The 12,854-nt window shown below is 43.3% G+C and overlaps 1 protein-coding gene and 1 long non-coding RNA gene across 5 annotated transcripts in view; one reads left to right on the top strand and one right to left on the bottom strand.

Annotated features, from left to right (window-relative positions):
• Positions 1-327: 327 nt before the first annotated feature.
• SCOC (short coiled-coil protein) lies at positions 328-8,368 on the bottom strand. 4 transcript variants are annotated; one of them, XM_042872116.1, is made up of 4 exons: positions 8,236-8,368; positions 3,322-3,396; positions 3,147-3,230; positions 328-2,632 (listed from the first exon to the last, which is right to left on the bottom strand). In XM_042872116.1, the coding sequence occupies exons 1-4, from the start codon at positions 8,297-8,299 to the stop codon at positions 2,490-2,492; spliced, it is 366 nt and encodes a 121-aa protein (XP_042728050.1). In that variant the 5' UTR covers positions 8,300-8,368; the 3' UTR covers positions 328-2,489. The 4 variants fall into 4 exon arrangements, with proteins under 4 accessions (XP_042728050.1, XP_042728051.1, XP_042728052.1 ...); XM_042872117.1 differs by lacking the exon at positions 8,236-8,368 and adding an exon at positions 3,781-3,818 and having other exon boundaries at positions 3,322-3,393; XM_042872118.1 differs by lacking the exon at positions 8,236-8,368 and adding an exon at positions 3,781-3,795.
• The window catches only part of LOC122180456, a 47,404-nt gene continuing 38,443 nt past the window's right edge, over positions 3,894-12,854 (top strand). The window contains exons 1-3 of the long non-coding RNA XR_006179085.1: positions 3,894-4,076; positions 9,881-10,011; positions 12,309-12,475. This is a non-coding gene — a long non-coding RNA (uncharacterized LOC122180456). The remainder of the gene's footprint in view (positions 4,077-9,880; positions 10,012-12,308; positions 12,476-12,854) is intronic.

Genomic DNA, 12,854 nt, shown 5'->3' with positions numbered 1-12,854 from the left:
GTAGAGCTAGGTACATGTGTAGATGAAGGTAACATCATCCAACTCTTAAAATGAAGCCATGTGCAGATTGGCAGTATTTAGCATTGAGAACACAGGATGCAGTCTGCCAAGTCTGTCTTATTTCTTGTAGCTTACAAAGAAGAGCATTTTAAGATTCACAGGTGAAAATACCATGCGAGTCAGTCTCTAAGCTCACTGAAAACAGTAATTAACCCAGTTCTAATCTCAGCACTGGATAATTACATGTAGTCTTTCAGACACTTAGCTATGTAGAAGCAGTTAAGATAATAGCAACCCGTTTCAGGCTTTATAAATGTTAAACCAAACTGAGACAAATCAAAAGTTTTTATTTAGTGTAAAGGAAATACAACATCTTTAAAATGTTCATAAGTTAAATGAAGGCTGCAGTAATGGGATGAAAAGTGGTACATAGATTAAATGACTACTATATACAGACTGCTGATGGGTCAAATATCACTATCCAGTCTTACAATACACAACCATGATGTTGAGATTCCTTGATCTCACAACTGCTCAAGTCTAGTAAGTGCATGCTGTGTTACTACTTGGTGTTTGTGGATGTTGCCTGCAGTGCGGATGGAGACGTGTAGTGACATGGCCTGGAAGCTAGAATGGCTGTAATGAAGTGCAGTTTGTACAAGTCAAATGCTTGGTGAGGTGTGTGTCTTCAGTGCTCAAACCCTGGACAAGCCCTGTGATTTACTCCACCTGCTAGAAATTTCTGCACGTATTCAAAATTTCAGATAGACAGCAATGTGACAAAGCAATCCAGAGATGTTTAATAGTAACATCAGCTGCTTATAGGACCCTGTGACACAAACAGTATCAGCCACGTGTGCCTTGGTGGGTGAAACTTTTGGTCATCTCATTTCTTGACACAGACTTTGTAAACAACCTTCAAACCACAAAATATTAGTGCTTTGTTTTTAGTCATTTTAACTCCGCTGAGGTTCCAGTGAGAGCTTTGCAGTCATTTTAAATAGAGAGAAATGGGAGATCTCACGGTAACAGCTTACAGATGAGGAATGGCAGTGCTTAGCTGCCAAGAAGCTTGTGTTCTGAGATGGATTTATCCTGCCATGACATCCACTCATTCACTTCCTCCAGCTTTGCTTTACGCAATCTATCACAGCAAAACGGAAAGAGAAGCTTATACTAATAGTTCCCTTTTGTTAAAAGGTAAAATAAAATGACTTCATTACTAAAGAGGCAGATCTCTGTTTTAGGTGACATCCATAAGAAGTCCATGCTGCTCTATGGCAAGATGAAACAGACCTAATGGTACCAAGCTAAATTTAACAGTGCTGTTTGTATTTCAACTTCTGCTCTTCTCTAACACCGATTATGCTAGATGAACCCTTTCTAGGGGAAGTGCTGGCACCCAGAATCTGGGCTGAGCTCCTTCTAACAAAGCCAATGCAGTGAACTAAAACAGGACACCCTGACATCAGGCATTGCTCATTGCAGCCCAGATCTGACAGACGACAGCCTCTTCTGCCCTGGATGGTTTTGTGCTATGTCTCTAGAGGTACTTCACAAGCTCTGACCCTGTGGCAGGTAAATAGCTGCTGTAAGGCCTGAAGCAAGGACGAGTTTGGCACTTCAGGAGTAAAGTAAAAAGATGGCAAGGAAGGACTTGTTCTCAGCTTCTCGCTACTCCACCCTGTTCACAATGAGCAAGAGGAAGAACACTGCTGGCTTTCTGTTAGTCAAGCTTATTACTCAGGTTTTGGGTGAGTTTGGTTGAATAGTATGTTACAACGCAGAACCTGACCTTTCTTTAAGGAAAGAAAGTTAAAATAGTTTGAAGTGTAGATCTTAGAAATGATACACGGTAATATTGCATCCATTTGATATTTCCCTGATGCAAGTTACTTATCCTTGTTCACTTTCACTTAACCCTTTCCCAAAAACGTTGTTTTCCTGCATGCAAACTGTACAAATTATGTCAGACTGTTACTGCTTTACAAAAATTCCTAACTGGTTTATAGGCTTCTGTTTAAAGCTGTTTTGCAGAGATGTGAACGGTACTACACAGTAATCTATCAACAGTCGAGGTGAAAAAGGTAATGCAATTAGCCTTTGAATATTTTTACCAAGTAAGTTTTCAACACCATTTTGAAACTATCATTTTCCTAGTCAAGAACACCAAGACCTCTAAGAGAGCCAACAAGACGTGTTTGTTTAAGTTGACAAACTGAATCCCATTCTTAACAAGATATGCTCATTTTTAATACAAGTATGAAAGTCTAGTAAGTCTCTACACTGTAATTGCACATTGCTTAATTTTAATATACAAACTCGCATCTCCTGTTCATGATAATGTTCTTAATTCTGCTTATTACTGAAGTTTATAATCTTCAGGAATCCAGTGAAGCCACAAACTAAGATAATTTTAGCTTATGTAGCCTATGCCAATGAAAACAAAAGACAGCAGCAATACAATGACATCGCTTGTGAGCCAACCCCTACTTCCTTTTGCTTTTTGTGTCAGTGGTTTGGAAAACACTAGATGCAGACATCAGATTTTCTATATACTGTCCAAGAACTTGGTTTTCTGATTTCAGTTTCAAGTTTTCTTCCTTAACAGCATCTACTCGTGCTGAGAGATCTGTGAAGGTGACATTGTAAGAGAAAAATAAAAAAAGAGAAATTAGACACATGCATCCAATAATGAATATATTCTGTGTGCCTACATCAATCATGCGGGTTTTGCTTAATGTGGGAAACGCTGCTTTAAGGTATTGCTTTAGATAAAACCTGGGAGGGAATTCCACAATAGGTGGTACAGAAAGTATTTCAAATCTACTTTCCCTGTTAATCTGTGTTCTTTCTGAATTGAGTGCAGCTAAACTATTTGGAAACCAAGATGTAGGTCAGCTGAGGATCCTGGGAAGTTAAATGTATCACCCTTCAGCCTGTTGTGAGCAAATTCTGCATTACAGAAGAGGGGAAGAAGAAGTTGACATCACTAATGTTTCTGAAGCCTTGTTTGTGTCCTTCCAGCTGCATAAGCGATGTACTTCTAATCAGCAGCACTGTCAGCCCAGGACAGCCCAGAACAGTAAGGTTCTCCTTTGAATTCACATTGTGCTTATGAAAAATCTGAGTGCTGAACTGCTAACCTTCAAGTGTGTGCTGCAGTTCCAAAACTTGATTAATAAGCCGTGTTTTCTCTTCTAATTCCACCTGATTCTCAGCCTCAACAGCTGCAATAAATCATAGGAGCTTTAATGTAATAGCTGGGAATTATACTAGGCAGAAAAGATAACAGTGAAGAAGAACATTAAGAACTTATACCGTCCATGTCAGCATTCATCATTGTAGAAGGGGCTCTTTCAGCTTTAGAACTCAGCCGGCCCGACCGACGGTCTGCTTAAGGTAAGAAGGGAACAGAAAATTGAGGCTGTGGCCGTACATTCCCCTCGGCTCCATCACCCAGGGCCGTGCAGCCGATCTTTCTGGAAGCGGCTCCCGCAGAGGCCGAGCGGCAGCAGCCGCCCGCTCTAACCGCCCATCCCGTTCCGTTTCACGACAACCGCGGTACGGCCGCACCCGGCTGCCTCGTTTCCCTCCGCCAGCCCTCGCCCCACCTCCGCGGCCCTACGGAGCATCCAGGACCTCGGGAGCGGCTGCCGCAGGCGCCGGGGCCCGGGTTGGCGGCGGCCCGACGCGAGGAGCGCACCGACCCACCCCCCGGGGAGCAGCCGGCCGCCTCCCCGCGCGCCCCCAGCACCGACCGTCCCGCCGCGTCCCCACCTGGCGCTCCCGCGGGCCGCGCAGCGCCGGCCCGGCCGCAGCCCCGCCGTTCGTTCCGCTCTTCCTTCCTTTCCTCCCGCCGCGCCTGCGCCAGCGCCGCGCCTGCGCCGGGCTCGGTCGGGCAGCGCGGGTGGGAGCTTGGAACGAGCCGTGCCGCCTTCCTAGCGCGGGCGCTGTGACACGGGGCTGAGCCCGGGATCCTGCGGGCAGCCGCTTTGTTCTTCTAAAAGCTGACCCGGCACGGAGCGGCCCGCATCTGCTTCCCTGCGCTTTCCCCTCTCTCTGAGAAGGGTGCGGTAAGTGCCAGCTACCCGCAGGTCCGTGCAGGTGCTCAGCCCTGCTGTGCGGCTGGTTTTGGGGTACTTAGCACGAGGCTGGCAGATTTGGTTTAACGTGTGTTCACAGAGCTGTTCTGTTGTAGGTCAGCTTACTGCTTTCTACCTCAGAGAAAATACGTCAATTGAAATACACATGATGCAAATCAGTCGGTTTTTGATATTTAGCAGTATTCCAACACACGTTCTGTGGTTTAAAGAAGGACTTAGAAGGTCCTCCTTGCTGGAATGCCGGGGTGCTGCCCTTAGTGATCTTCTGCTGCTCAGTTTATTAAGCTGTTTTTACGCTTACACTCTCCATCCCTTTGCTTCAGGTGAGTGGATTTTCTGACTGAAGAGCTACAAAGAGAGCTTGTAATGCTGAGCAGGCTCAGAGCTCCCGAAGTCAGAAGTGACTGAAATGTAACCAAGAACCAGTGCTAATCCCTTTCTTTCTTACTAATTCATTCTGTGTCCTTTGAGGCAGTTTTTTTTCAAAGCCAGGGAGCGCTCCCAATGCTGTCACCTGTGTTATATTCCATTTAGAATGGTGACAGTTACTTCACAGATGCAATCAGTTAGACTTAGCATGTGTACTGCGTTCCAGTTAAGACTTCCTAAAACTAACCGACATCACTAGAAAAATGAATATGTTTATTATTAGTGAATTGATTAATATTATTAATTTCACTGAAAGAGCTTTTTTTATTTGTTTGTTTAAAATAGCAACAATCTCCCTTAGGACATAAAAACATAGAATGGCCTGGGTTGAAAAGGATCGCTATGATCATCTAATTTCAACCCCCCTGCTGTGTGCAGGATCTCCAACCACCAGACCAGGCTGCCCAGAGCCACATCCAGCCTGGCCTTGAATGCCTCCAAGGATGGGGCATCCACAGCCTCCTTGGGCAACCTGTTCCAGTGCATCACCACCCTCTGTGTGAAAAACTTCCTCCTAATGTCTAACCCAAACCTTCCCGGTCTCAGTTTAAGACTGTTCCCCCTTGTCCTATCAGTATCCACCCTCGTAAACAGCCATTTCCCCTCCTGTTTATACGCTCCTTTCAAGTACTGTAAGGCTACAGTAAGGTCTCTCTGGAGCCTTCTCCAAGCTAAACAAGCCCAGTTCCCTCAATCTTTCTTCATAGGAGAGGTGCTGCAGCCCTCTGATCATCTTAGTGGCCCTCCTCTGGACCTGTTCCAAGAGCTCCGCATCCTTCCTGTGCTGCGTCCCCAGGCCTGCACGCAGTACTGCAGATGGGGCCTCACAAGAGCTGAGCAGAGGGGGACAGTCACCTCCCTCTCCTGCTGGCCTCCCCTTTTTTATTGCAGCCAGAACACAGTTGGCCTTCTGGGCTGCATGTGCACACTGTTGGCTCATGTTCTGCTTCTTGTCCACCAGGACCCCCAGGTCCTTTTCCGCAGGGCTGCTCTCAGGGACATCTCCTCCCATAAGGCATAAGTTAACTGCTAACCAGAGTGCATAGGTCTGTGCTGTTACTAAACTGCAGGAGAGAATTCCATTGCCCTGAACTCAGGTTCGAACAGTCACTGTTTTTTAGAAATTTCATTTCTGGATCAGTTGTGTATGTGCTGTTTTCCAATGGCACACAGCACACACCAACAAGCTTTCCTTTCTGGCAGCAGCATTACAGGCACCAACAGCGCCTGCGTGTAGTGGCTGATGACAGAGGCTTTGCTGTTGATCACAAGAATGGAAATGGGTTCTCCTTTTTACCAGAAGCTGGTGTTGAATATATCTGTGAGACGTTTGCTATTTGAACTGTGCTGCTTTTTCCCTTAGAAGAATATGAAAAGGAAGGCAGTTGTCACAAAATGTTGTAGATGAACTTTTTAGCAAGGTTCCATAAAGCTGTGCTGGTAATTTGGAAATGAAAACTGTATTTCTTTTGGCTAGGCAAAAAAAAAAAAAAAAACAACCCTAAGATAATACATTTGTTTTGTTTTGTTTTTGCAATGAATAGAAGCATTTTTTTGAGCAGAGAGAAATACAAAAACCTTTGCAGTTATTTGATGTCATCTCCCTGTTTTATTTTTGGTTTAATTTCCTCTTTATCTGTAACTCATTTATCTTTTTGAGCGAATATTATCAAGTGCTGAGTTTCTAAATGGAAAGGTATTTCTTTCCCTAGGGGTGAAACTATTTTCTACTTTTAACAAGTGTTATTAATTAATGCTTTCCTTCATTTCAAATGCTCTTGCTATTGCTATTTAAAAATTGATTAAGAAGTTTCTGTCTCGCTACCATTTTGTATTCATCTTGATTTACGAGAGAATAATTTTTTTAATACCTGTCTAACTAATGAATAGACAAATGCATCTGTTTTGGAAGAGCGTTAGGTATTTAATATTCATGGTTTGCACTCAGTTAATTGCATTCAGTAACCCCTGTTGCTTTGCCACAGTGGCTTTTTTGGTGTGCTAAGAGAACTTTGATATGAAGGTTGTTTTCTTATACGTTGCACATACATAGCATGTTGTTCTGCTTGTCTTTAGTTTCTTTGCACTTTGTACACTTTGAGAGGTGAGGGAAGACCTTATGCAGTTGTAAACATACTGGAGTTCATTAAAGTCAGAGGATCTTTATGATTTTACTTAAGATTTAATTACAGAATACTTCCTTCTAAAACGTCAGATCATCCTCAGGTGAAGTCTAGTAATTGATAATTTGTATCTCCAGGTGTTACTGTCTGGCAGAACAAATGGACTGGGCCTATTATATTCACCGTGAAGCTTACTACGTATGTTCTTTCTATGTTGCCCTTGTGTAAAAAGCTTGTTTGAAAATGTTATTTACTCTTAGTTACTCTGAGTTGCTTTTTCAGTTTATGAGTGACTCTCCCGAGCTCTTTACTTTTGTAGCAGGGGGGAAAGCTCTGGGATTGGCAGCATATCCAGCATAATGAAGCATTGCTTGCTGTCCTCTTTGCGTTAAAATGAGCTCCCTCTGAGTTTGGATGCGTTCATGCTGTCAGGAGTCATGTAGATGTAAGTGCTGATGTACAGCTAAGTCTTATTGCAGGGTTGCTCAGCAGCTACTTCAATATTAGTAGCATCTGCAGAGTCACAGGATATACCTTTTCCTACTGTTCTCCTTCTTAAGGAGAAATGCCAGACCTGTAGCAATGGAGAGTTCTCCTGACAGCACAGCTTGCACCAGGACCTACATATTTGTCTCTTTATGAATAGTTAGTTTAGTGACGGTGTTGTAGGGCTGATTATGTTCTGCACCAACTAATTGCATTTAAAATGTCCACTTCAGCTACACTGTCCTAACAACAAACTGCTAGAAAACTGCTCTAAAATAAGATCTGCTCAATTTTGTTTTTGAATAGGTGGTAAAGACAGCATGTACAATAACATTCTTTAAGCTAAAAATGAGACAAAGCAGTCCACTGTTGGGTGTTTTTTTTTTTTTTTTTTTAAATAAAATAAAAGGACTTGTAGCATTTGTTAGTCAGCAATTCAGTTGTGTAAGTCAGCACAGCTCTGTGACAGCCAACCTGAAGTTATCTGGTTTTTACTCTGGCCACACCTTTCTAAATAAATTATTATCAGTTTGCATTAACTCAGTTTTTCCAGTATGCAGAGGTAGCAGAACTATCCCTTACTGTCCTTACTTCCCATCCCCAATCATTTCTATTCTATAAACTGGAAGGCCAGAAGGAGGCTTGTTTGTATAGCTTCCTTTAAAACAATTAGTAGTTGGGATTTAAGTGGATCAGCTCATTTCAGTTACCAATTAATTTGCGTCCCTTCTTACCACTCTCTGTATAGTAAGCCAGAGGTGATTGTTCTGGGTTCTTACTGTCTGTATTTATTTTGTCTGAGTTAATATTTCTGCAAGTGTCTCCACAAGCAGTGCAAGGCTCTCTGTTCTCAGGGGGTGAATGTATGTTACCACGTGCAGCTATGGCAGAACTGCGGTAGCCCCCTCACTGCCAGAATCTCTACTTTTTTTCACAAGACTTATTCAATTACACAGCTAAAAAGTTCTACTTGGGGGTGTTTTCTTGAAAATACATCGTGCCTTCTGATTAGCATCTACAGATTTGTGTTCTCACCCCATATTCAGCCCACTGCGTTTGTCTTGTCTCGATAGATAGTCACGGTTCCGTACCTGGATCGTCTGCCAAAGAAATGTTGGTGAAAGTGCCGTCCTCCTCATCTACGGGCAAATCCATTTTGTTTCCTTCTTTTGAAGTTGTCAGGGAAGCGCATTTAAGCGTGGCAGTTGTCAGCCATTTTCAGTGCACGCAGCTTCACTTGTTAAATCCTTAATGATTTGAGCACAGGTGTTACCTGATCCTGCGGGCAGCTACACGCCGCGCGCTGCCGTATCTCCTCTGAACCTTGAGCTGCTGTCCGGAAGTCGTTAAGCTGGAAGGTTCTACCAGCTTCATCGGATATGTGCTGAGCAAACACTGTAATTGCACCCCTTCTGGGAGAGAGCTGTGCCTTCACCTGAGTCAGGGGAGTGGTGGTGGTGGTGCTTGTGGTTTTTCTCGAGGTGGTTTGTTCGTTTTGTTTTCTATTTTTTTGGTAGAAGAGAAGTCTTAACATTGTGCGATCATAAAATGTTACTTCAGGAACGTTGAGAGGGGTTTTGTAGCAGCAAATTTAGCATATAATCTTTAAATACTCTGGGATTTTACTGACTTGAGCAGTCACACCAAAACCAACCGATCGACACGCATGAGCGAAAGTAAGTGAGCGTTGAGGTTCTGTGAGAGGAGGCAGGAGGGAGAAGGTGAAAATAGATCAAAGGAAACCCAAGCTTTTGGGGCAGTTTGTTTTTGCATCTTAAAAAAAGAAAAATGACTGTCATTTGAATCTATAAACTAGGAAGTCACCTCACACTTCTCACCTCTTAGAAATAGCTTTCTTTTGCATGCACTGAGTAGCATCGTGGCGATTAATTTAAAAGCATGCATAGCCCTGTAGTACCAATAGTATTATGTAAGACCAATAGTCTTATTGATATATATATACTTGATTAAAGAGAGTATGATGAGCAGTGAAACTGCTCCCTGCTCAGGTTGCATGCCCAGTGTACCTGACTTGGATTTTTTGATCAAAATTTGCATGCAGAAAAAGACCAGGTTTAGTCATTGTCAAATATTTTTTCTTAATTAGGAACCTTTCTGAAGCCTTGCTGAAAATGTAATTTAGTTCTGTGAAGTGTTGCCTAACTTAGAGAAATGATGGATGTAGCACTTTCTTCTGGTCCTTCAACTGCTTGTGTGTTTTTTTGCTTTTACTTAAACTTGTAAAATAGGGAAGGTGCTGACAACCACCTTTGGGGATTACTGAAAATCAAGGACACCTTGCACACTCAGAATAGTGTTGAGTGTTATTGAAGCTTAGTTATGACCCATGCAAAGCACGACCTTCTGGCATCTCTCTGACATTTTATGTTCGTTTATAACGTTTTATGTTCGTAAATTCTGAATGAAGAAGAAAAGTGAAAGGGGAGAGAGGAAAAAGTAAGCAGTGAATGGACTCTTGTGCAGGCAGCTGCTTTGTCATTGTCCAGTGGTGGTTCAGCTGTTACCTGCTCTTCTCTTGGCCATTGCCAGCAGTAGCTGCTTACAATCCCTATTTGCTGTCATGTTGGGGTTTGATTGTCTTCCTTCAAGGAGAGGGAATTCTGTATTCTTCTCGTTCCTTCCAGTTATGCAACAGCATGCTTCAGAATCACGTTGATAGCACTCGTAAAGCTAGAAAACATTTTGATTTTTGTCTTTTTCCTTTTTGGTTCCCAGGCACGTTACATATGGTTGAAGCATGTCAACAACTTGGCTTGGAAGGGCATATCCTAAAGACTCGCACAATTACATAATTATTTATTATATACCTCTGCATTTTGTCAAGTTGCATGCCCACAGGACTAAGGGTAAGTATAATTAACTTTCCTTGCCCGTGTCAGTTGGAGCCCCATACGGGCTCCCTCTGGTAGGAGCAGTTTCCGGGTAGATCATTAGCTAGTGTTAGACAAAAACTCGTGCAGCAGCATAGCGAATGCAGGAGTTGTGCAGCTGTTATTCTGGGTGACAGCCATCAGTAAAAGCGATGCTGAGTTTCATAATAGTTGTATTTCCTAATAGTGGGTAAGAAGGACTCCTTGGGAGAAAGGAGTATGGGGCACATTGATCCCCGCAGGCTGCAGCCTTCAGGCCAGGCGTACTGCTTCGTGCACAACTATTAGCAGAGCTGCATGGCTTCCCAGAAGGCCTTTGCTCTTTGTGAGGACCTGGACTTGTGTTAAGTTTGTGGGAGGCCAGCACAGCTTGTCCGTGGGGAGTTCTCCTTTGTGGATTTCAATTTGTGTACCAGCAGAGAGGGATGGGCTTTAGCTGAGTGGGCTCCACAGGCACTCTTGTTTCCATCTTGCCCACGAGGCTTTTCATGTTTCAAACATACATCTGTGTTCTATAAATTCAAAGGCACTGCAGAATAATGTCTGTAGCTTGTTTTGTTATGGGAGTGCTGTGGTGAGGAACACTTCCTTCAGTGGGGGCCTCCTGCCTGTGAAATAAGGCGTTTGGGCAGGAGGAGCTGTGCACACGTGGAGTAGAAGTACCCCCTGCTTGCTGTCCTCATGTCTGCCTTGTGAGGGAGAGCAGAAAAGATTTTGTTTTGGAAACATTTCCCAGTGGTTCTGTCTCACGTGTTTTTGGAGAGGCAAGAGGGGTCAGAGACAGGTTAGTCAGCTGAGAGACCTCAGTGACCTCATGCTGCAAAGGTGTAATTGTAGAGAGGTGCCTGGTGTTCTAATGCTCTTAGTATCAGCAATAGAATTTTTTTTGTGAAGTGAAAACCACCAAAGCAGTAGGTTTATGTTGGTTTACGGGGGACAGAGAGTGCTCTGGGTAGGTCCTTGCTGTAGCACAGTGTGTGACTGATGTCCTGTCAGGCTGTGCTGCTCTGATCAGGAGTCCACTCTGAAGACAGGATGTGCAAATGCAGATGTGTAAGGTGTAAGCTACAGAGTCTGTTACATACACTGACAGGGGATTCTGAAAGAGGATAACTGTGTTTTGAATCCTTCTGCTTCTGGTCAGAACCTTTGAAAACACTGCATTTGTTTCCAGTGAGACAATGTCTAAATATAAAGAGGAGTAGAATCCACCTCTAACTGTGCAGTTCTGTAACACAGATAAATAAATTTGCCAGTACTTTGTGGCATACAACAAAATGCTTGAATTTATTTTTCTTACACTAAACATTCTAAAAAAGCATGCACTTTATCAGTTACGCACAGTGTATAAAACACAGCATCCTAAAAATATGGGCCTTGCTAGGAAGTGACGGCTGCCAGCGTGTTTCTGTATTAATGAACTTAGAAGGGAACTGCTGCACGTGTTTAGTGCATGCTAATAAAGCAGTGATAGTGCTAGTACATTCACAGCGTGCTCAGAGCTGGCCTGACTGACACTGCATGACAGTAACCTACTTGAGGAACAACAGTTTGCTGAGGTGGTGACAGAAGTATATGAAATGTGTCATTGGCAGATTTAACCAGTACGCTGAGGTGTATCAGTACTTGTCAGCAAGTCTCCTAGGTGTGTGTGCTTTTCCCTCCTGCCTCAACACTTCCCCAGTTTAAGATACTTACAAGCTCTGTTGTGGCAGTCTTGCAAATGTTGAGATGAGCTCTGAGGGCATGTTATGTAAATGAATGTCAGCATTTGTGAACGCTGCTTCTAAAGCTGCACTGACAATTGGCCACCTGGAAACCATCCATGACAACTGCCCACTTGCTCTCATGCCCACTCCCTTGCTACGTTTAATTTGGTAAAAGTGTACATACTGTTTTCTGCCTCCGTAATTATTTCTAACTGGGATCTGAACCTCTGCTGTCTGAAAATGAATGACTTGTTCATAACATCGGGTATGTATGTCTTGAAATAGACCCACTTTCTTTCACACTTGTCCATTTCACTCTCAGATTGCCTGCCATACATCTGTCTGGACATGGAGAACATGTGTCCGCTAAATTAAAAGAAAAACAAAAAATGTACTGCTTCAGAGTACTTCACATGCTCCTGGAAGTTAAATTCTATTGCGATTCCTGTAAAACTGGACAGGGACTGGGCAGACTACCTGTATTTTACTAGCGTGTGAATTGTAGCAGTGTGCTCCATCTCCCACTCCTTTCATTTGATGTGTCTTGTCTTAATTCTTACCTAGGTGACTTGGTGTAAGTAACGTGAGGCAGAGCAGCATTTTGCATTGGACACTGGAAGTGACTAAGAATCCTCAGTCTGCCCTTCTCTTCGAATGCAAGCTTGCTCTCCTTCGCTACACTCAGTTGTAATTCTGGAGGTGGTACTAATTCAGCAACAGAGTTGGCTCAGGTAATTTCTACATATCTCAAGATTTTTCGCTTTGTTCGTTAAAGTTACTAGGAAATTACTGGTTAACTTGCTGGAGTATACCAGTTTAGAAACTGACAAGCGTTCTTTCTTTATCGCTTGGGCCATACTGAATGCTTCTTCTGACTCTTGGTAACATGCAGAAAATTGTGCAGTGCATAACACTGCTTCAGAATGTCAGTTCCTTATGCTTTTATTGGTGTTCTCTGATGTGGCTGGCCATTACCGTCCTTCTAAACTGAACGTGGCCACTCTGATTATAAGAACTTTTCCCTCTTCTTGGTCCTTCTGGGAGCCCTTCAGGTATGTAACCAGCTAGCCCATGTTCTTCTTCCCTTCCACAGTGCAATTAAATGAAAAA

Source organism: Lagopus leucura, unplaced genomic scaffold, assembly GCF_019238085.1.
Source record: "Lagopus leucura isolate 7727_CA_CO unplaced genomic scaffold, USGS_WTPT01 Super-Scaffold_100004, whole genome shotgun sequence".
In the NCBI taxonomy this organism is placed as follows: Eukaryota; Metazoa; Chordata; class Aves; order Galliformes; family Phasianidae; genus Lagopus; species Lagopus leucura.
This window is presented reverse-complemented; position numbering and strand designations above follow the sequence as displayed.

What these genes read in the sequence shown, in the direction of transcription:
- SCOC (XM_042872116.1), bottom strand. Translation starts at nt 8,299, where the DNA reads ATGGATTTGCCCGTAGATGAGGAGGACGGCACTTTCACCAACATTTCT. An exon ending in TTCTTTGGCAGACGATCCAG is followed by an intron (nt 3,397 to 8,235) that starts GTACGGAACCGT and finishes TCTTACCTTAAG; the next exon opens with CAGACCGTCGGTCGGGCCGG. An exon ending in ACTGCAGCACACACTTGAAG is followed by an intron (nt 2,633 to 3,146) that starts GTTAGCAGTTCA and finishes TCACCTTCACAG; the next exon opens with ATCTCTCAGCACGAGTAGAT.